Here is a 22,910-nt window from a genome sequence, read left to right as displayed (position 1 = left end):
CATGCATTGCATAAACCACAAATCTCACTAACAGAAGGTTGTTTGGTCAGACTCAGATGGACGGTTAACCCAGAGATTGAAAATGATTTGGTCCCAGATGCTCAGGAAATGTTACCATAAAAAGGCCCGTAGGTGCTGCGAAAAGAACAAACATCTTTGGAAAGCCACGGACAATGCTGGCAAAAATTTATTGAAAAATTTGAATCTGTTAATTCGCTTTGAAATTATACAATTTTATCAATATGATTAAATTTACATAATGCTCATGACTCATAGTTGGATAATATTATAACAAAACTCAGTGCATGCCTGCAGATCAATCATTCCTCCTTCCAAACACTAAAATCACAATAAAATTAACTGTATGTTCTACAGAGCTTGATGGTGTGACAACATATTGTGAATTCAGGTCTATTAGGCCATATGTTTTCCAAAATATGCAAAATCAATTAACATTTAGGCCCTGCGATGGACTGGCTACCTGTCCACGGTGACCCTGCCCTCACCCAGTGTGAGCTGGGATTGGCTCCAGCATCCCCCGCAACCCCGAAATGGATAAGCAGTGCAAGATGAATGAACATTTATATCTGCATAAGTTTTCATTCAAACGCTGCAGAAAATGAATATGTGGAATTTCAGGCTGGTAGATAGCTGGTGTTAGCATGAGCCAGCAGGATTATTGGTAATCTAGCTCTAGTACATGTATTTTTTTTTTTGACTCAGTTTTGCAGTCATCAAATATTTAATACTATTCCCAAGAGCATTAGACTGGTCAGTGTTTTTTTTCAGGACTTTTTCATCATCATTTTAAGTGTTTCGAGATCAAACAAACGAAAATACCCCAATTTTGAACATTCAATGTAGCTGCCACAACCTGTGTGAAGGCTTGTGCAGTACATTTTTCCTCAGTAGCACAGTCATCACTTCTTCAGTGATACAGAGGTCATGGATTTGAAACCACAGCCTGTTCATGTAAAAAATCAGTAGCAATTAATACAAATTACATTGATATTCTTTGAAGCTGCTTGAACCCCAATAAATAAATGAGCAGCTATACATATATATGCTTTTATGCTAGCGTATATTAAATGGACTGGTGCTTCACTGAGAAAAACAAATCCAAAGCGTGATTTACACAAAGCCTAAACCAGCTAATCTGAAATTCTCACATTCACTCATCTCCTACTGCTTATCCATTTCTGGATTGCAGGGATCTTAAACTCTACACAGCAAAGTAGGAACATTTTCAAATCATCTTAAACATTTCTTAAAAAAAAAAAAAAAAAGCATTGTTGCAGGGAAGACAGAATGTAAACTCACAAACAACTTATTTTTTTTTTTATCAATACTTTAACAGGTAACATGACACTGAGAAATCCTAATCTTCTTATTACAATCCATAAGAACAGAGTGGAAATAATTCATAATAATTCAACGCCTTTCATCAGGCTGATAATGGGTACACACAGGTGATGATTTACACACAAAAATCATTTTCATTCCATCTTTTGTTCCTAACGTTCTTATAAAATCAGTGGGGGAAAGTAAATGGAAAAAAAAAGGGATGTAAGGGACGTATGCTCCTGTGATAACAGGAGCATACGTCATCATAACTGAAAAATTAAGCAAAATATTATGATTGTGGTGTTCACTAGAACTCCAATTCTGTCAATGCCTCCTTAAGTACAATGGAGATATAAGACATGAACAACCTAATCTAATGGATGTCAATAAGCAAATTTAGTTTTTCTTTACTACTTGATATCTTTAGCATCATAAATAATTGAAATAACCTAAAAGAGTAAATTAGAGGTTTTCTGAGATAGTCATCTGAACCAGCCAGATGGCATGTGCAAATAAAAACAACACTCATCTCCTTAGGTCTTTTGAAAACCTCATATCTCAAATTAACTGTCAAGTTTCTGTAAGCAACAGCTCATTAGAGAAAGACAATACTGTTCAGTTCAAATGCACAGGTAAGACTGAATCACCTTTTTAAGATATGTGGCTTTTCTAGGACCTTTTTTATGCCATATACTGCTACACCAAATGATAGGCAAAATAACCAACAGGACACCAAACATTACAATATGTTGAATTAACACATTAGAACTATTGTTGTGTAAATCAAGTGAGGTTAAGCAATAAAATGGTCAAAGAAAGACCAAAATTTGTTCTGAAATGATCAGATCCAAGAGTAAAATATTTGTGTGAGATCATATGGTTGGTTTTATGAACAAAGTGTAAGCGTTGTTCCTGACCAAACATTTTCTTTTTTATGAGGAAATCACATTTCTACCCAAAGAAGGGTGTTTTTTTTTTTCATATATAACCTGAAGTAAATTTTTAGCAGATGCAAACACATGAGACAATTGTTTAAAAAGACCTTAAACTTACGTTGGGGAAAACAAATTTGACATTGAAAACACTGACAGCCACAGGTTGAGTCAGATCACAGACAGGGAGAGCTGGACTAAGAGATTCAAATGATAAAGCAATGTCAAGGCTGTATTGATGAGTTGACCTGAATAATAACTGTTTTAAATACTTTCAAATCTCTCATTCAGCAGTTCCTTTTATTCTAACTGAAATATTTTCTCCTCAACTGATATAACACGTACCTATCACTCTAAATCTGAAAAAAAAAAGTATGTAGTTATCAATTTTTGTTTCTGATCAGATCTAGAAAAGAATGCATTCAGACTCTGACCAACAGAGAAATTTTCATTAAAATATTGCAATATCTTAAAAAAAAAAAAAAAGTACCAGTCTCTTGTGCAACATGTTAAACATTCTTCTGATAATATATACAGAGGTGCACTGTGTTCCTGTACATGTTGCATATACTAAAAAAGCTCAAATTAGCTTGAAACTCTAACAGATGCATTTGCTCACCAGTAGCAGAGATGTCAGCTTGCTGCTAATCTATTGTTCGTAGTTTTACAGAAAATGATGTCAGGATGATATCAAATGTGGGCAAGGGGGAGAGTACAGCTGAGTTCTTCAGCAACAGCAACTTAACATCACAATTTTACACAAATGTGGTGTTTCCCCCCTGCAACATATTTGATGTTTCCGTCATCAATTAGCAGCTCAGCTTTGACCAATACCAAAATAACTCTTTCAATCTCTTATCATACAATAAACGGCCCACAGATGACACATAAAATTTAACAATGAACCCCAAACATTCATTCAAAGATGCAGGACATGATTAAGACATAATGATTTGAATTCAAATAGAAGACCACAGAATGGTTTTAAAAAAGTCAACAATAAAAACAACACCAGCGGTTGCAATAGTTTGTAAAATGCCCATTGGGCTATGTCCCATTTGTGCAGCATGTGCATGGAGCAAGCATCCTGTGCCCCCAGTTTACAAACTATAAATATATCTCTTTTTTCATTTCTGTGGGTTGTGTTGCAGCAGCTGTTTTGATCTACTTCTGCGTTTTGGAGTCCAGTGTAAGGTGTTGAAGGTTTGTATTCTGTGGTAGTTTATTTACTGACCAGTGACTTTTGAAATCTATCACTGAAGGCCCATGAATGGACATATAGAGACAGCTCATTTAATAACGTCACCTTATCACATAAATCAAAAATTTTAGATTTTATTTCTGAATTAGTGTGGATAGCTTTGAGTTGGAGTGTAGGTTAGGCCTGCCTCCTCTGCTTTGCTTTTTCTTTGAAAATAGACTGGGAAGAGATATCTGATCCCTGTTGTTTTGTTTCAGTAAACCCTGGACTGGTATCCATAAAGCATTAAAAATGCAGTAGAGTGGGCTTACAAATACAGCCTGTATCTGATATAATAATTTAACCAATTAGGCAGCATAATGGCTACATAGTCCACACGGAGCCAGGAACTGCAGCAGTTTCCTGGCACCATTACCTCAGACAACATTGTCCCAGGAAGTAGTGGGTACTACTGCAGACAACAGTGACAAATACTGCGGCTGGGGCCTCCAATACTGACAACTGTTTGCTGCTATGAGCCCTGGGCAAGCCAGTGTTGGACATGGGCTATCCCACGCTGTATCTGGCCCATGTAGAAGTCCGCATTTCTGGAGAAGTCCTGACAGACTGAGGAGTGGGCATCTCCCAAAGCACAGTAGAGAGCAGTGCCACCCACACTGATAACTACAGTAACCAGACAAAGCAGGAAGAGAAGAAGGCAGGAGTCCCCACCGCCAACATCTATAGAGAAAGAAGACAGAAGGAGATAGGCGGAGAACACAGCAGTTTAGTAATTGAAAATATTGGGGAAGTGAGAATTTCTCAACTATTTTACATAGTAGGCTAACACTGTCAATGTCACACCTTCGCCTTTCATTAGTAAGGTGACTCCCAAGTTCACTGTTTACGAGGAGATATAGAATTTTTGAAACATAGAAATGAAAAAGACATGCACCTTGATCATAGTCGTCACCAGGAACTTTGAAGCGGACTCGTCTTTTGGCAGTGGGTTTGTCAGGCTGGGGCTCTGAATTGGGAGACACGCACACAGTCCGCTTCTTCAGTATAGAGACCAAGCCAGAGGCAGGAGACATCTGCAAATGAAGTAAATAAATATATAAAACCTGTTAGAAAGTAGAAACCCACAATTAACAGAAACGCGCTCCATTTACAACAAACACAATCTGTTTTTCACTGTCAAGAGTTCATCTCCAGATTGCCACCAGATGACAGTGCACCACACAATCAGCCGCACTGAACTTTAAACCATACCATTAACGCCAAGCCCAATAAACCTGCTATCACACAGCTCCAGGGACATTTGACCTTGATCAATCTAGCCCCAATGCAAAAGCAGAGAAATTACAACAAAAATGAACTTTGGACAAGTAGTGGAAGGCAATATCCAATATTACTGTTGATTATTGCATCATGTTATAATAATGTAGTCATCCACCTGCTGCCTTCCTGTTTCCGAGTATTACAGCCATCACATCTTAAAGAATACTTCCCTTGCTGCTCTACAGTCTCTATTTGACAAAAGCATGCTGCTTGTCTGGTTCCAACTGTACCTCAGCTCTTTCTGTTTCTGCCACTTCTCTGTAGTTACGACTCTTTCTTTTATGTCTCTTTCAATATCTCCCTTTCATATTTAGGATTTAACTATAACAATAAAAAAGCGATGCCACCACAAATATTAAATTAATCTAAAATAGACACTTTTTGCTATCCTCACACTGAATAGAGATATGGAACCAAATGCAGACATGCATCGATAATAAAAACACAGCAATCCATCAAGATGGTGACAGAGCAAGTGCATGATACAATTCACACAAGTGTTGTTCTATCGTTCTCTCACAGTCTAATTCTCTCCGTAGAGAGGAACTAAATGTCATACTGCCTTTAATTTCCACAAAAGAAATCCATAGTGCTAGATGAACAATAATGGCTATGTAATATCATTAGGTCTGTTCCAACATGGTGCTCTCTGTGCTGTCCAATGCAAAGGGCCTTAAAAGACAAAAACAAGTTAGTGTGTTGTGGCGTCCAAGAGTGATTACATTCATACTTAGACTGAAAGGGACTCAAAATATGACAAATCATGGCAGGTTAAATACTTATTTGTACACATAATTCTCCATATTGACACAAATCAACATGGTGCAAATGAATCAGCAAGTTCTCAAAAAAAAAATACCCAACAAAATAAACCCATGAAAAACCTCACCTCCTCTATAGTAATGAGTTTAGCCATGTCATCAAGTGAAGCAGCATCTCTGATGATGTCAGCTTGCTCTACTTCATACTCTTCTTCCTCCTCTTCATCATCATCATCATGTTGCTCCTGCTGCTCTATATGAGCCTCATGAGGAAAGTCGGCCTCCTGGTGCAGGCAGGTTTTAGCACTGGCCTGTAGGGATAGTGGAATTGATATGCAGTTGTAAAGATAGTGATCTGTTTTGCTGCTCTACACTATTGAACTACAGATGACGGCTTGTATTCTGAAATAATGGAAGTGATACATTTTATATTTCTAGCATTGATTTGTTAATCTCAATACAGCAAGTGAGCAATTAGCAAAACCAACAGTAACCTTCCTGGCTTATGAAATGTAAACGTCGTCAGCAAAAATGAGCAAATACAACAGTCATCCTGCTACTGGTATTAAATTTTAAGTAACTTTAAATGATCAAAGAAACGTATTGAGCCACTGCTTTAGGAAATCACAAATGACATAAATGACAGATGACTTTCAAATATTTAGCATATTTTTACAAGTGAATATTTACATCCAATTATATTGAATATAGTTGTTTTTTTAAATGTATTTGATAGACTCAAAGCTAAATTCAAAGTATCTTAAATAGCCAATGTGTTCAGGTATATACCTGTCTCTCCACATGTAGTTTCTCTTCAGCTAGGGCTTCCTGCAGTTGTACCCCCCCCTCTGCCCCACTGACCAGGGTCTCGACAGGGAGTGCTTTCTGACCAAAAGTGCCACTTTCCTTCTGCTTCTCTTCCTCTTCTTCTTCTCCTTCATCTTCCATTTGTAAAGCCTCTGCTGCTTCCTCCACTTCCCCCTCCTCTTCTTTCCTTTTTGCCTCCTTTCCTTCTGCTGAACCTAAATCCCCTCCCTGCTGCTCTGCAGGCTTGGACTGGTCCATTCCTCCAGCTGTAGAGGGGTGAAGACCTTTTTCTACGGCTGAAATGGTGCGTTCTACCCCTCCCGCTGCTACTCCTCCCTCTCTACCACTGTCCTGCTTGTCAGTTAGCTGGGATCCATGGAAACCATCCCTTGCATCTAATTCCCTCTCTGGGACATCCCCATCCATTTTTGAGATTGCAAGGAAATTGAGTCTATCAGCCAAATTAATGGAGGGTATGACTGGATGACTGTTCTGAGAGCGGCTGGAGTCTGTGGCTTTCTGCTCCATCCCTCCATCAACCTGGTGGGCTAGATAAAAAAGAGAAACACAGTAAAGGAGTGGGTTTTGGTGGCAGAAATAGGGAAAATTGTAAAAAACAGGCATGGAGAAAAAACAGACCAAATTCTTAAGCAGAGAATAAGCAGTGGATTAATTCGACATGGGGCTCTCTTTCCTACATATTGTCATTAGAATCATAATAAATACTCAACACTGAAAACAATGTTGTCAACCCAATCAGGGAGAACTCCCCAAAAATATAAACACACAGGGACCAATCCAAACTTCAACAGTCTGAGATAAAAACTCAAAAATACATCTTGTCAACATGGTTATACTACTTAAGAGGTTACACTACAATGTGATGGGAGCTACTTCGATCTGAATTTCCATGTAACCACTGATTGAAACTTAAGTATGAAGCATGCTGGCTTTTCCTAAATTATGACGCACCAATTAGAAATATGAAGCCCACACACTTGTGTTTACATCTAATATAATATATGCTATATTGCCTTGTGTCCTCATACAGAAGCACAAATATTTGATTGTGTGTATTTGAGAGTAGTCACAGCATGCAAATCTTACTAATCAGCACCAAACCTTGTCTCTGTGCATGCATTTGTTGTCTAATTCACACCTCATACTATTTCTTTGTGTGACATACACATAACAGTGTGAAATGAATCAACAATGAAACTCTATCGCTACATCGCTTTTTGTAAAAAACACGCACAAGCACAAAAAAAAAAAAAAACAAAAAACCTCAGAATGAAGAACATTCATTCACAAAGTGCACACAATTTTCATCACATCCACTAAGTTTACAAAGCACTGTGTAGAATAAATGTAGAAGGTTATTAATTCACCATAACTTAAAGCATTACTATTTTGGCTGGATTTGACTGTAATGTAAAATATAAGTCGGTCGTAGATAATACAAATCAGTAAACATGTACACATCATCAACAATACTCCCATTAATTGATATAAAAATATCCAATCTGTCACCCATTCACTCACCTGAAGTACATGAAGGGAGTGCACCTTCTTCAAATGCAGGCCACAGAAAGTCCAGAGATTCACTCTATACATACACACAAATACACAAAGAAATAAACATCTGCAGAGATACACTACAATATTTATACACACTGTATAATTTGCAGTTTTTATGCTATTCATTTCTGGAGAATATTAAAAGGGATATTTTAGATCGGCTGTATAGATCAGATACTTAAATAACATTTTACATGCCAGATATCAGTTATTTGAAATGCAAAAAGCAGGGTTATTCTTCCAAATTTTTTTGTGGACGTGCATGTACAGTCATGCATGCACTCTATCTCACACACACACACACACACACATGCATACTGAATGATAAATGATGAATGTCTTACCACAGCATCTCTAGCCCCGGGCCTATGAACAGAGGAGAGACAGAGTGAGGTCGTGAGACTATTGAAAGTCTGTTCTTGGTTTTAGTAAATGAAGATGTGAAAGATGGGCGACGGTTCTCTACTCTCCCAATCTAATATTAGCACAAACACATTTCCGTGGTTATTACAGCGTGTGCGCGTTTGTGTGTGTGTGTGTGTGTGTGTGTTTTAAGTGAGGTGAAACTCTAGCAGTGTGATGGCTCACGTGTCTGAAAGTGAACCAGCAGCAGAAGGCCATATGTTTTAACTATCACTGCAGTGCTCACCACACACACAAGATTTGCATGCTCACAGTCATACATGCATAGACATGCACAAGCCACCTGTGTGGGAGCAATGCGCAGGTGTGTATGATGTGAAAGTATTTGTGTCTGGCAGGTATGATACACTGAGGATTTCCTATTAAATATTGAAAAATGCCAAGGTGGGATTCATTTGACTAATTTGTTAAACTTGTATGAGCACACTCAGCAACAAACACACGTCACAGAACTCCAAACAGCAGATACACAACAGAATATAATATGACTGATATGTAAATGTGGGGTCAATTAATTATTAAGGTTTTGTGGAATACTGCAACAACTTGCAGATATGTCACCTGGTCCTGTATGTATCAAACTGGCCTAATCACTTTGTATAATCCAAAAAAAGAGTGTGGCATTTGGGCAATATGCTGAAGGTTAACATTAATATGCTTGTAGACAATATTGGCTAAACATTCCTTGTGTCTTACACGAAATAAGTAAGGGATGACTAAAAAGACATGAAAGTCCTAAATAGTCTAAACTATCTTAGCTTAAATGTTTCATTGTTAAATGACATTAACTGTCACGTGACTGTGTGCAGCATCTAAAAGTGGAACTGCAAAATTTTAACACCATCATAATTCTGAATACTACTCCCCAGTGTCTTGCATGTACTGGTAACTATTTCGCTAACTAAAAAGGAAGTAAAACATCTTGTCCAGCATAATTGTTGCAAGGATTGCAAATTGCCATCACTGTTTTCAACCTTTCATACAGGTTTTGGCAATAGAGCTAGTTCCTCTTGATATTTTGAGAACAAGTCTAAAACTACAAAGGCAGGAAAAAAAGCTTTTCCTTCAGATACCAATATCAGAAAATACTGACCGATTGTGCGTTTGACAGATGTGTTTAAGAATGTCCAGATGTTGCGTTGCCAGGTCAGAGGATGTCATTTTACATTGACTCTCTAAGAGAAAAACAGACATAGCACTGTGAGAGAATGGTTATAACTGTGATTAAGCCTCTAACAGATTAATACAAATTTAAGCAAAACAAAATAAAATGCGAGTCCATAATCCTAAATGTATCCTGATGGAACTTGCATTATGTGAAGCACTATTTATTATTATTATAGAAAAATATTTGTGCCCAACAGAGAGGACATATCAGCTGCAGTCACTCTTAAGTTGGTTTATACTTGATGGCATTGACAAAGATAATATTCATTAAGTAAGTCAAGCAACTCCTAAGTCTGTATTTAGCTTATTGGTTTAAGCCCTGCTGTGTAAGAGAGTATCTATGTGAGGAAAGAGTATGAATATTTTTAATATTAAGTTAATATTCTGAACATTGCACTATTTTGTTACATAGACAAAAATACACACTACATTTGTAAATGTATACATCTGATATTTGTCCTGTGTGACGCATGTTACCCCACTGCTCCTGTAGTGTATTCAGGTTATCCAAAACTCTCTGATGATAAATTCTCTCTAGTTGAATGCACCACAATGCCCGTTGATCTAAACATCACGTTAAGAAATATGTACACAAATGAACACACACACACACTAACATGTTGCAGGTGTCAGGAAATACGGCCACAATATCCCAGTTAAAGTCCTGAATACTGGCCAGAAGATAGACAGAAAGGCAACACTAAAATGAAAGATATGATAAAAAGTAGAGGAAATCCAGTGAGCCCCAACAGGAAATGCAAGAAAGTTCTCCAGGAGGCAGTCTCTCATGTTTATGTATATGAGCAACCAAAAGACAATCCTTCTTTGAAATGCCTCAATGGTCTCCCTCTCTAACTAAATCTCTACATATGAATCACATAGCAAAGCTAGCTTTCCTTTCTTTCTTTCTTTCTTCCCTCTGATCCTACTAATGCTTACTCTCCCTCCTTCCATCTTCCTAGTCATGCTTTCCTATTGCCAAAACCCACTATCTTTTATCTTTGAGTGATTAATTGCACTTTAATGTGACCATCTTATTCTGTGCATGTCTGCAAATAATACATAAATTATTCAGCAACATTTCCATGAAAGTAGAAGGCCTTCAAAATATGAACCCTAGGTAAGGTAAATATTGTAATACAAGATTAAATCTTTTTTATTTTGCCAATGTTTTTTCCATGATTTCTCCTTACTTCCTGTTCTAATTCTGTTGTCTATTGTCCCCATCTGTTTTCCACTTTTTCTCTTCAATCTATTTTATCTTACTCTCTTTGAGGGTGAAAAGACACAGACATACACAAATAGTTAATAGCCAAAAAAGAAAAAGATTTATATAGAACGGCAAAGCAAATGCAAAGGAGATAAGTGCTTGACCGTTTTGGTACCCAATAAAATAAAAGCTTTGCCCCATCACAAATACACACACATACAGAGAGTGATAAGGATACAGTCTTCCTGAAGGACAAAGGCCTCAGCAATCTGCAAAGAGAGATTATAAATTAAAATAAAATACATGCTGATGTCATCTCAAACCAAAAACCATGCGTTTTTAATCACATCAGTTATGTCATACAAGGTATCAGGGCACCTGTGGCTAAAGTGGGATTTAAAACCAGACTGAGATTTCTGCTGTAGCGGGTCCTGAGTATGGCACAAGATAAGTCAAAAAGAGATTAAATTCAATCAAATTCAGTAAAATACACCAATATAGAGCAAAACACCACACTAGACATGGGTAAGGTAAAGTAATAGCGGCTCTGAAACTGCAATATATTCTATAGTCATTAACTTTGACAGAAACACAATTCCCAACAGCAAAAACATAATACAGCAGCTAAGCAAGTCCACAGCACTGAGGAAATGGGAAAGAAAATGGGAGAGAAAAGAAAGACAGACAGCAAGACAGCAAAATGAGACACCATTGACACTCTACCTTTCTTCTGCAAGTGTCCCTGTCATGCTGCTCAGCTGATCACAGAACAAAAGAAGTGTGTGTGTGAGTAAGTGAGACACAGAGAGAGGGAAAGGGAGAAAAAGAGAAAGAGGAATGGGAGGAAGGGAGAAAGACAGAGAGAGGAATGGGAGGAAGGGAGGGCACATGAGGCTCTTGCATGGCTGGTGCATAACTTGAATGGCTTCTATAACTAACTGTGCTGGCATGGTCTACATAAAGAGTTTAAATTTGTCTTTCTGTTTCTTTGACTATAGTTACAGATCACTTGCATCACAGATGTGACAGTGAAAATGGAAACTAAATGCACTTCTTCTGAAGTGCAGTATTAACAGTTATGGCTACAATATTTCCCAAAAATCTTGTTAATAATAGATATATAAGATGTTATGGTAAAAAAAAAAAAAAAAAGAAAGAAAATCACACCACACCTTTCTTTTTCTCTCTCACACACACACACACACAAAAACCTGTTTGCCTTGAAATAAATATAGCTCACGCACAGCATTTACAAATCAAATTGACAGAAATATTTGCACATCCTCTAACATACATGTTAAGTCACGCAAGTCTGGGTGAGCGAAACAAGCAGAAAAAGAGCGTGAGACTGTTCTACACTGTGCATTTGGCTTTCTTGATGTGCATACTGGCTAATGTGTGCAAGCTGTCTAATGCTGAAGACACCCATGCCTTAGGGTGCAAAGTGCCACTCAGATTATAGGGTTGAGTGGATGACAGTGATTTAATAACTTGTGTGAGTCTGAGGTTGACGAAAATGGTAAAAAAAAAAAAAAAAATAAAAAATCAATAAAACCGTTGAAGAGGAGAGTCTGTGCCTGACAGATCTGGGGGGGGGGATATACAGCTCAAAGTATCTAATATATGCAACTCATAAGATGCGTGGGTTACCTGGTGAAGGTAATGTGGAAAGTGATTGTCATCTCCTCTTTGAGCCAACTGCTCAAGAGACTCCAGCAGAGCAGGGCTTGGAATAGGCCCAGTGGTGCAGGTGGATACTGACATGTAAGTGGGCACTGGCACAGAAGTAAGATGTTCCCAGTTTGAGGTTATAGGTCCTGTGGTGGAAGTGGATTCTGTTCCAGTTGTTGTAGGCTTTGTGGTGGAGGTAAAGGGTCCTCTTGTTGTACACATGGGAGTGGGATCAAAAGAAGTGTCGAGCCTTGTGGTGCAAGCAGCCTCTGTAGTTGATTTAATAGGTTCTGTATATGAACTAGCAGGCCCGTGCTTGAAGACAGGCTCTGTAGATGAGGTAAGATGTTCAGCAAAGTCTGTATTTTTTGCTTTACTGTCTGCAGCGTCTGTGATACATGCAGGCCCAGTTGGGCTGATGGGCATAACATTTGAAGTTATAGTTAGTGTAGTAGAATCTATAAGCCCTGTGGTGAAAGCAACTGATCCAGTGTCAGACATATGAGAGTCCACTTTGACATTATCCTGCCTGAATTCCACTGGACTGATGGGATATGCAGTTTCTGGACTGATCACTGGAATGACAGGGGATGTAGGCTCTGGACTGGTCCCAGGGCTGAGAGGATATGAGGTCTCCAACATACTGCCTACAGAGGAAAAAAAAACAGGGGCAAACAAAAAAAAAAAAAGTTTAGAGAAAGACAGATTGACTTGAGCTCACTGAACCTGATGAAACATGATGATAACATAAAATAAGTGTGCAGTTAGTAAAGTCATAGCTGTAATCAACTTTCCAATGCAATTGAATTCTTTGTGAAATATTGCATCATTATAATAGCACACGAGCCAAGCATGCTTTGTTTTAAAAAGCAATGTCAAAAATGGCATTGTGACAGGTTTATAGTGCGTTACACCCGAAACACTTCTATGACAATTTAAGATGCTTGGTACAACCGTTTTGAACTCTGTGGACCTGCGTGATGCAATATCAAACAATGCCCTTTGGACCGCTAAGATATGTACGTATTTGTGTTTTCATATTCTCAGTTTTCCTACATTACACTGCGCTCTTCTTTTTGTGTTCTACATGCAGCCTTTATCCAACTAATTTCCCATTTAAACTCTAAATTCTCTTTTTCAGTTAAATGGTCAGAGTCTGAGTGAGCTTGACCTTGATGTAAAAAACAAAACAAAACACAACAGTCACTAACCCAGACTCTGACCACACTGTTTGTTGAATAATCACAGTTAGTCACCAAGAAGTAATATTCATCCCTCTTAAAACTAAGTGGCTGGATATGTTTTTAGTAAATGTTAAATACACTTTATCTAACAATACCAGACATATTATTTCCAAGATCCATTTTCTGGAGAATAAGGGTTAGGGTTAGTCACTGTCAAGTAAGATGTAAATTATGTAGAACTCATTCCACAGTAAAATAAAATTTTATAAAATAAACTGAAAAAAAGAAAAAAAGAAAAAAAAAACTGAGTAGTGTAGTGTAGTAGTGTAGGTCTATATAATCTAATGTGACCATATTAGTTCAGAATATAAAATGATTCCTACCTGTCTCTGAATATGAAGAATCAGTCTTGGCAGTGTCCGGAGACTGGCAGCGTATTAGACCACTTAATTCTTCTGATTCTTCCAGCTCCTCTTCTTCTTTCATCACCTCATCATTGTCTTCTTCATCCTCCTCTCTGTATCCCTTCTTCCTCTGGTCCTCCTCCTCATACGTTCCATTATTATTGAAAGAGGTCTTTTGGATGAGCCTGAGCTCTCCCTCAGGGCTTTGACTTTGATCAAGTAAATTTGTCTCATTGAGGTTATGAGTGTGGGCAGTGAGAGCTTCGGGATTTGGGAGGTTATCACAGAGTACAACCTCATCCACAGGAACATGTGACATTACTCGACCTTCCCTCTCAAACTGACCTGGAGATTGACAAGAATCAGCTCAAATTACAATACAGGTACAAAAAAGATGCAAGTCTCCTATGTAGTACTTCATTTGTGTTGACTCCATATTTATAGTTCAAACTGTCAGCAGAAACCTGAGAGAAAGCAACCACAGCACAGCAAAAAAAAAAAAAAAGGACTTTCTCTGCAGCTTCTAGTTCACCTCATCCTCACTATATTGCACATCTACACTCATCAGTGTTTATATTGTGGATTTTAAGTTTGCTGTTCTTAAACATAATGATTTTATATTGTGTAACACTTACCACCATGATCCATTGGTCTCCACCTTCAAAATGTTTGACCTTGCAACCCAGAGGGTCAACACTGCTTGTTAGGCAAGCACTTCTTCAAGCCTGAGACAAAACACAGATATGAAACAGGTTCAACATCATTCCAGGCCCGTCAAACAAACCCAATGACTTGCATAAAAAACGTCCTTCTCTACAGTTCTATCAACACATTGTAATGCACTCAAATATGAACACACACATGAACAAAAATGGTAATCAGAAATTTTGGGAACTTCAGTCAAATTAATCTCTTACAGGCAGATTTAATTCAGGCAATTGATGCAATTTGTAGGTGTGCAAACCGGTAAGTACACACCGTGAACCTGTATTGTGCAATAACATGCAATAACATGCAACCACTTTTCAGGTTTACAGTTGGCTCAGCAACAAACTTACGACAAGGACTGGTAGACACAACAAAAAGTTTTTTTGGTGGCTTTGTTATAAAAATAGATAACTGAATCTCCTGCAAATGAGAGGACTGCCAGTGCTCTCACTTTTCTTTCATTTGTAACACCTGCACACAGATTATAACGCTATCAGTGTAAATAATCTTGAAGTACAGTATTACTTTTACCAATTTTGGTAATGCTTTGAAGCCACAGGATGGTAAAATCTAAATCCTACACAAACAAAAACACCCTGGCAAATGAAAGCCTATCTGAGAAGGATAAGGCAGTCCTAGTTTCCTGCACCACTGCGGTAATTGTTCTTCCTGTAACCCTGCATTATTCTGTATCAGATTCTGGACAGACATTAAAAAAAAAAAAGAAGAAAGGAAAATCCCACCAAGGACAATTTTTTATTCTTTGAGTCTATTATATTACGAAAACCCTTTTGTGGACATGTGCAAATAAAACATACCACAGCCGGGTGTCTAAGAGAAACGACTCGGGACACAGAACCAGGAACAAATCTACCCCGGGGCCTGCTTGCTGTCTCCAGAGTGGAGTGTGGTAATGTGTAACTATTTTACACGTGTTGCATAAGCTACACCATCTAGATCATCTTGTACCCCACTAGGTAGTAAAACTCGCTTTCTTAAATATTATAGGAGCCAACTAGATTTGGGAATATAATGAGAGACTACTTGGGAGTCTAATTACACTGAGCTGAATGTCCCTCCAGAAGTTATACCAGAACCACAAGATTAAGATTTATGCAAAATCGACCTCTAAACACGTCACTGTTCCTATAAAACTTATTTCTTATACTTTGTAGAGGTTTTTTTTTTTATCCTCTCCCACAGAGTCATCTGTCCATAAGACCATCTCTCCTCTGTGGCCTCCCCCAGAGGAGATCATAAATAATGAAACAGCAGAGAGGGGACAGACGATGAAGGAGATTCAGCCAAAAGGACGAACACAAAGGTGGAGGCAGCAGCAGTAACGTTGTTTACCTTTGCCTTGTCGACTCCAGTGTATGAAACCAGGCTTCTGACAGCTAGTGAGGGCGAACAGCGGCAGCCATCTCTCCTGTAAACCTCACCGACACGCTCGGTTGCCTGGTTACGTCATTAGTCCGATTAACCGACTTAAACCGAGAGATATGTGTTAAGTTAATATTAATAAAATGCTAATTTCACCGGCGTTGTCTGCAATAATACTAACTGGAGGTTAGCTTGGTTGTTATCAGTACGGTTCCTGAGAGGATTACACCTTTTTTTTTTTTTTGTTAAGTGTTGTTTTTTTGTTTTTCGCAGTAAAACGTTTGAGCCAAGTTAGTAAGTGGTTAGTTAATGTTAGGCTAACGTTAGCTAAAGATAAACAGCCAGCCGTAACGCTAAAGCTCCGGTATGCTGCTGCTAGCTAACGACAGCTAGCCGAGTCCAGGGGGACACATCTGGGGAGGACACGGTGGACAAAACGCATACACAACCTTCTTTCGTCTTAGAAAAGGTGAGACAACCGCTGTTGTGTTAGACTTTCACTGTGTTAGCCTGACACGACAATAAAACGATACTCACCGCTGAGGGTGTAGCATGAAGGGCGGTAGCAGGGGAGTCAGACAGGCACCTTGCTGTGGATGTTGTTTTAATGACTGGAGGAAGCCAGGGGTCGGTGCTACCAAGCTGTCATCGGGCCCGCTGCTGCTAAAACACACACACACAACAAATCCACCGTCGCCATCTTCTGTCTTTACTGAGTTACTACGTGTGTTTTTCATTCATGGCACACCTCTGATTCCTGCTACGACCCGGAGACACGCCGCTGTGAATGTGGGCTGTATGAGAGATGCACAGGACCGGGGAACGGTGCAAACAATCTCCAGCTGAACATCACCGAGACCGAGGAGATGGTGGTGGACCTCAGGGGGCCCAAGCTCGATCGAGGGGGTCCTGACATTCACATACCCGGGAAATAAACTGGACTGGTCAGCAAACACAGATGGCACTCTACAGGAAAGGGCCTGTTCTACTTCCAGTGACCAAAGTCCTCCACTGTCTGCAACAAGCGTCCCACCATGTTCTACAGGCTGGTTCAGAAAGCTGGCTCCGTGCTCGGCCTTCAACTGGCCACATTGGCAACAGCTGCGGAGAAAAGGACCCTAAGTAAAATGCTGACCATCAGGACAACAACCGGCAACTGTGAAAACAGAGGAGCATGTTCAGTGGCAGACTTCTGTGTCTGTCTGTTTGGACTGTACTTAGAGGCTACATTTGCCCATTTCCCCAACACGTGGGTTGTGTGTCAGAGGTGAACACAGTACACAACTTCACTACTTGAGTAAATGTACAGATACTCCTTGTCAAATATTACTCCAATACAAGTAAAAGTAGCTTAGTCTAAATATTACTTAAGTAAAAGAAAAATACAGGAAATGAAAAGATTTATTGTCATTATACAACACACTGATGCAATTCTGCTACAGACATGTTTATAGCTCAACAATACCTACAGTAAAAGAGGCCCTACAAGAACCGGTCTGTAGAGGGATCCAGTCTAATCTCCAATTTCTGGAGGGGTCCCGCCTCTGGGGGGTGGGGGGTCCGGTCTACTCTGTGGAGGGGTCTGCTTTTCCTTTTCCGAACCCGCGACCTTATTGTGGGGCAACAGCGTGAACCACTACGCCACCATGCTGCTCAAGTCACCAATTAGTCTATACCTGTTCAGCTGTCCAGACCGGGAACCAAACCTGCAACCTTCTTATTGCCAAAGAGGCAAAGTAACATACTTAGTTTGGCCAAAACCCCCAGACTTAGCAAATCAAGAGCAATGATTGTCAGCACACCAAAATAAGTGAGAAATGTGTTTTGCCAGTGCAATATATACTCAAAATTTAGATTTATTGATGTTTAAATTATATTAGACACAGCTTATACAATAAAAGCATGGCATTTTAGACATGTACGCAAGCTATTAAGCTCCCAAAATCACACAAAACACAACACAGTGAAAAACGTCATTCCTTTACATATTCGATCCTTACTGTTGTGCATATACCGCACTGCTACTCCCCTCAAGACATCAGCTGGAAAATTATCCAAGATTAGATACACACAGAATTGTGTCCTATGAGACTTCTGTGACTATCCATGAGGATTTTGCATGCTGCTGTTGAAGTACTTTCTTCATTGTGTAATGAAAATCAGTTGGATGAAAAGAGCAAATTAAAATGACAGCCGATAAGTCAACTCATGAGATTCCTTGTTCAGGAAAGAGATATACATTCAATATTGTTTCTCCATTGTTGACAATGAGTCACAAACATTTTCTTCATATCAGTAACGAAAACATTTATGTACTTCTTGTATCCATTTCATTAACTTTACTATCGAATGTGTATTTATATGAAAGTATGTCCCATGACATCACATATTCTACTTTTTTATATTACACCATCATTATGTTATAAATATGTTTTCAGGTAAGCATTTGTCTTTGAAGTCTACAAATCTATACATGCAAGCTGATCTATTTTAACCCCAACCTTCTCTCTGTGGGTTCTCCAGGATTTCCTCATAAAGCCAGCTCTGTGTGAACTCCTGACTTTTCTCCATCAATTGGAACAGCTGGAGATACTCCTCTGGATACACATGTCCTGTCAATATGTCCTTCGACATGCCCAGTTCAGATAACAGCTTGCTCCCGCTATCAGGTGACCACAGACTAGAAAAATAATACCAAAAAGGGATAATAAACAAAAGAAAAACAAGATCAGAAGATGCATCAGATGAAACAGCATCTACCATCACTACAGTATGAATGGATGTGTTGTGTCTGTAAGTCTTCCATTTAAGAGCAGCTGTTTGCAGTAGCAAGAGCCGTCTGTGTGCCTGCTTGACAGGTTTCTGGGTGTCTGTGTGTGCATGTGTAGGCATGCATGCGTTGTTTACTTGAGTCTGTCGATGAGCTTGACCTTCCTCTTTGCCAGACACTGTTTGACCATCATCAGCAGAGTCGAAGCAGTAGAGGGGGAAAGGCCAGCAGAAAAAAGATCAGCCCGTGGACACAGACGCACCAGGCACATGTGGTCATTGGGAAGCTGAATGGAGAAAATGTAAATGACAGAGGGGGCAAGGCATTGTATTAAACACGCCACACCATCCAAGTTTACATAGCTATTATTGAGTCTTTGGTTATTCTTACCTTGCCTTTAGCGTTAACTATATTCTGCTTTGAAGACACAAATGATTCCCAGGGCTCCTGCAAAGACAAAGAATGATGAAGAGAAGACAAATCTCTCTCATTTATGGTGAAAATACAGAATTTTAAGTCTATGAATGAGTATTAGCTTCAAGGAAGTATCATGAAATAAAGCTGTGAAGCATGTCTCTTTCTTTAAAAAAAAAAAGCCTTTTTTACTTCACACCACAGTTAATATCAACCTTTTGGGTTTTAATGCCTTTGTGTAATCATCACATCATCCAAAACTCTCCTTCGTACTGTACCTTGTGCAGTAGGTCAATATCACAGGCCATCTGCCAGAGGACACTGAAGGCTCTGTAGTGCATCATGTTACCTGGACGCGCCGTCAATTTCTGAAACAGAAATAATTGTTAAATAACTGTCAGATTAACGTGCTTTCAACATGGTGAGTGATTACGTGTAGATCGGACTTGACTGGATACAGGAGGACAGGGACAACCATCTCCACCTGAGCAGGTTTTGTTTTAATCAAGATACGGACTAATATTTCTCCTTCACTTGTTACACAGAGGTTAAAAGGCTCTTTTACCAGGTATTCCCTCTCACTCATGAAGAGGTTGAGCTCTATCCGTCCATATCTGTACACAGACAGCCTTTCAAACAAAGAGTACACCGTCTTCAGCAGGAAGCCACGCTCATTACGCTGGGGCAGGATGCCGACCACCTTCACTGGGATGTCTGCACAGAAACATTGATAAAACACACAGATCTTAACGCAGGAAAACACAGAGTTCTAATAAATAAATATTTTGGGTGTCTAGTTTCGGGAGGTTAGGATGAAAATTAGTGTATGAAACAGGTAAGCTTAGTTTACAGTTTTGCCATTTGCAACACTGCATTGTTTTAAGTCTGCTGCACTTTTTGAATGTGTGCATGGTTTTCTTACCGTGAGTCCAGTTGGCTTCTGATATTCCCAGATCAGTAAACAGCTTGTCAGTAAACATGACAGGAGGTTTCACAATCCCACTGCCAATGGGATCTAGTTTGAAGTAGTCACAATGAACCACCTCCAGCTGACCATCAAGGCGACCTTCCAATTCCTTCAACATGGAAAATAGATAAAAATAATTAATTTAACTTACTATCATATAAACAACAGCACAAGTGCACCCAGGTCATGTTTTGGTTTGTGTTTCAGAGTAATTCTGTCATTATTCATCATTAAGTAAGGTAGGAAGTGATGTAGAATGGAAATGACATTGGCACCCTCATTGCCGCAGTAGCTGCCTGGGTTGGTAGGGATAATTCACTCTTCTAAACCTTATGGTGCTATAGCTTACTACCACTGATATTGGCTATTTTGGTTGTCTTTAAAGGTTAAAAAAAAAAAAAAAAGTCACTCCCAGCAACCACCTTTCCAAACTCGACAATCGACAATCCAAATCTATTGCTGCTGGCGACTTCAAAACAGCCACAAGTACATGTGTGAGGAAATAAAAATGTGTTTAATTTTTGGAGATTTGTTACCTGTAAATTGGCCAGGAAATGCTCATCCCCTTCAAGAGCCACAACCCTCTGAGCTCCAGCATTTAGCAGTGTCTTGGTCAAAACCCCTGGACCTAATAAAGGTAAATAATGTCCCACTATGAAACTTGTTGTTGCCATGACAAGATGAATATATTATACATTAACATCTAAATCATTAAAAATATTTACATTGCTCCCTGGTCGCCCAGTCAAAAAATGTCTTGTGCATCAAATTAGAAAGTTAAATGCAGTAAAACAAAGATTCATATATTCATTCATTTCAGATTCATTATATCCAGCTGTGTTACATACCTGGGTTACATTCAAAGATAACACTTTTAGCATCCTCAGGTTTTAGATGGTTTGCTATCAGTTTAGCCACATCTGGGTCAACTACGAAGTGTCTCATGGTTTTACAGGCCTGAGCACGGCGTACATTCTCCTCTACCTCCCCAAGGTCCAGGAAGTCATACTGACAGAGTGGACGACGCTGCCCCTGGAGAGAGATGTGGGTTTTGTGTTTTTGTGCACTTCAATAATCAAGTGGAAGTAGCTGAATAGAGCACACTATCAGACCATGGTGTTGAAAAGAAAGTTATTTTTACTTTAGTCTTTAAATAATTGTCTATTTTTGCCTTTCCTACATCATTTATTGGGAACTTGCTAATATCTGATCCAAAGGCTGGACATCCTTACGTTCGTAGCACACACAACAGGATAGCACTGTGTACACACAGCTTAGACGCAGTGAAAGAACCAAGTAAAGCAAAGATACATTTCTACCTGTACAGCCACAGCAGACAGGTTTCTCTGTGCAAGTGCAGCAGATGGGGACGTCCTCTCTGGGCGAGGCTGCTGTGTAGTTGGACCAAGTGTTGGCCGACCAGGGCCAGAAGAGCGAGAGTCCAGGCTGTAGGCCCTTCTTTTAAGCACAGGGGCTCCAGGAACACGGGGACCAGAGGGTCCCACAGGGGCCAACACTGCCTTACGCAAACAAGCCCTACTTCTGATGCTCTGACAGCAAGCAGAGTGCATCACCAGCTCCACTACTCTACAGATCTGGATGGACATGGTGGACCAGTGAATGTGTAACTACAGACGGGAAGGTGGGGGGGCGATATGAGGACTTCTCAAAGATGTCACGGCCTGGAGGGAATATGAAGGAAAAGGGATGTTACATTTAACAACTCCACATTGTTTTGACAAAAAGTAAAACATATTTAACATCCATTTACATTTATATTTAAGGACATTAAGTTACATTTAAACATGCATTATAATATTTTAAGATATCATAGTAAGTAGCAGGGAACGGTTTTGCACAAAGCTAAGTGTTCATCTGTCCCAGTCAAAGGGGCAATAATATCTATAAAAAAGTCGATCGCTGTTATCTTATCGAAGTAGGGTTTACATTCTACATTCTAGTATATCTTTAATAACAGTGTGTCCAATCAAAAGTACAGTCTGCTCTTTAAACACGTGGGTAAGTAAACGCCTCTGTAATATATGCTACCATAAATCCGTCAGCCTCACCGAAGAGTTTTTCACTGTACTTCATCCTGGTGGATTATTATTATATTATACTTCGATCTCCGGCCAGAAAATCTCAAAAAGACAACGTCTGATGCTACGTGAATGTGATCAACAATAGGAACGGATTTGTGATCGAATCGCTGGCTAGCCGTGTGCTAGCGCTACTCAAAGCTAGCAACCCGCCCCCCCCCAAAAAAAAAATAAAAATAAAAATAAATACATACCTGCTTACAGAATTTCTCATATATCCCAATCTCACGGTAGAAACGATTTAAAACGGGCAGCCGTCGGTCTAACTGTCTGGTAAGGCTCCATGACATTGAGCCGTGATCATCCTGACCCCGAGTCGCTTGTTTTTGCAACGCTCGTCTCGTGGTGCCGCCTGCGCATCTCAATGTCGTCATTGACCAGCGACACCTGCGAGGACCAATCAAAACCCCGACGAATTTGTTTCGCTAATAGACGCATGACACACAAAATAAACTAAATGTGGAAACAGGAGTCATGCTACCACAATTAAACATGTTACCTATCAAACATTCATTTTGAAAATTCTTCCTTTCATGAATTGTTAGCGTTTCGGCTGCTCGAAACTAA

General features: G+C 39.4%; 2 protein-coding genes across 3 annotated transcripts; both read right to left on the bottom strand.

The window, feature by feature from the left end:
• Positions 1-169: 169 nt before the first annotated feature.
• cnsta (consortin, connexin sorting protein a) lies at positions 170-16,725 on the bottom strand. 2 transcript variants are annotated; one of them, XM_029498641.1, is made up of 13 exons: positions 16,631-16,725; positions 14,638-14,727; positions 13,982-14,347; positions 12,394-13,061; positions 10,982-11,012; positions 10,011-10,097; positions 9,460-9,541; positions 8,288-8,309; positions 7,908-7,971; positions 6,348-6,913; positions 5,687-5,869; positions 4,412-4,550; positions 170-4,197 (listed from the first exon to the last, which is right to left on the bottom strand). In XM_029498641.1, the coding sequence occupies exons 2-13, from the start codon at positions 14,648-14,650 to the stop codon at positions 3,989-3,991; spliced, it is 2,430 nt and encodes an 809-aa protein (XP_029354501.1). In that variant the 5' UTR covers positions 14,651-14,727; positions 16,631-16,725; the 3' UTR covers positions 170-3,988. The 2 variants fall into 2 exon arrangements, with proteins under 2 accessions (XP_029354501.1, XP_029354502.1); XM_029498642.1 differs by lacking the exon at positions 16,631-16,725 and adding an exon at positions 16,064-16,618.
• Positions 16,726-17,537: 812 nt separating this feature from the next.
• On the bottom strand, positions 17,538-22,689 carry tfb2m (transcription factor B2, mitochondrial). Its single transcript, XM_029498509.1, has 10 exons — positions 22,538-22,689; positions 21,564-21,926; positions 21,093-21,276; positions 20,781-20,872; positions 20,200-20,353; positions 19,843-19,991; positions 19,556-19,645; positions 19,254-19,310; positions 19,001-19,149; positions 17,538-18,773 (listed from the first exon to the last, which is right to left on the bottom strand). The coding sequence occupies exons 2-10, from the start codon at positions 21,849-21,851 to the stop codon at positions 18,584-18,586; spliced, it is 1,353 nt and encodes a 450-aa protein (XP_029354369.1). The 5' UTR covers positions 21,852-21,926; positions 22,538-22,689; the 3' UTR covers positions 17,538-18,583.
• Between the last annotated feature and the right edge of the window lie 221 nt (positions 22,690-22,910).

This window comes from Echeneis naucrates, chromosome 3, assembly GCF_900963305.1.
Source record: "Echeneis naucrates chromosome 3, fEcheNa1.1, whole genome shotgun sequence".
In the NCBI taxonomy this organism is placed as follows: domain Eukaryota; kingdom Metazoa; phylum Chordata; class Actinopteri; order Carangiformes; family Echeneidae; genus Echeneis; species Echeneis naucrates.
The sequence above is the reverse complement of the archived record's forward strand: the minus strand, read 5'-3'. Positions and strand labels throughout refer to the sequence as shown.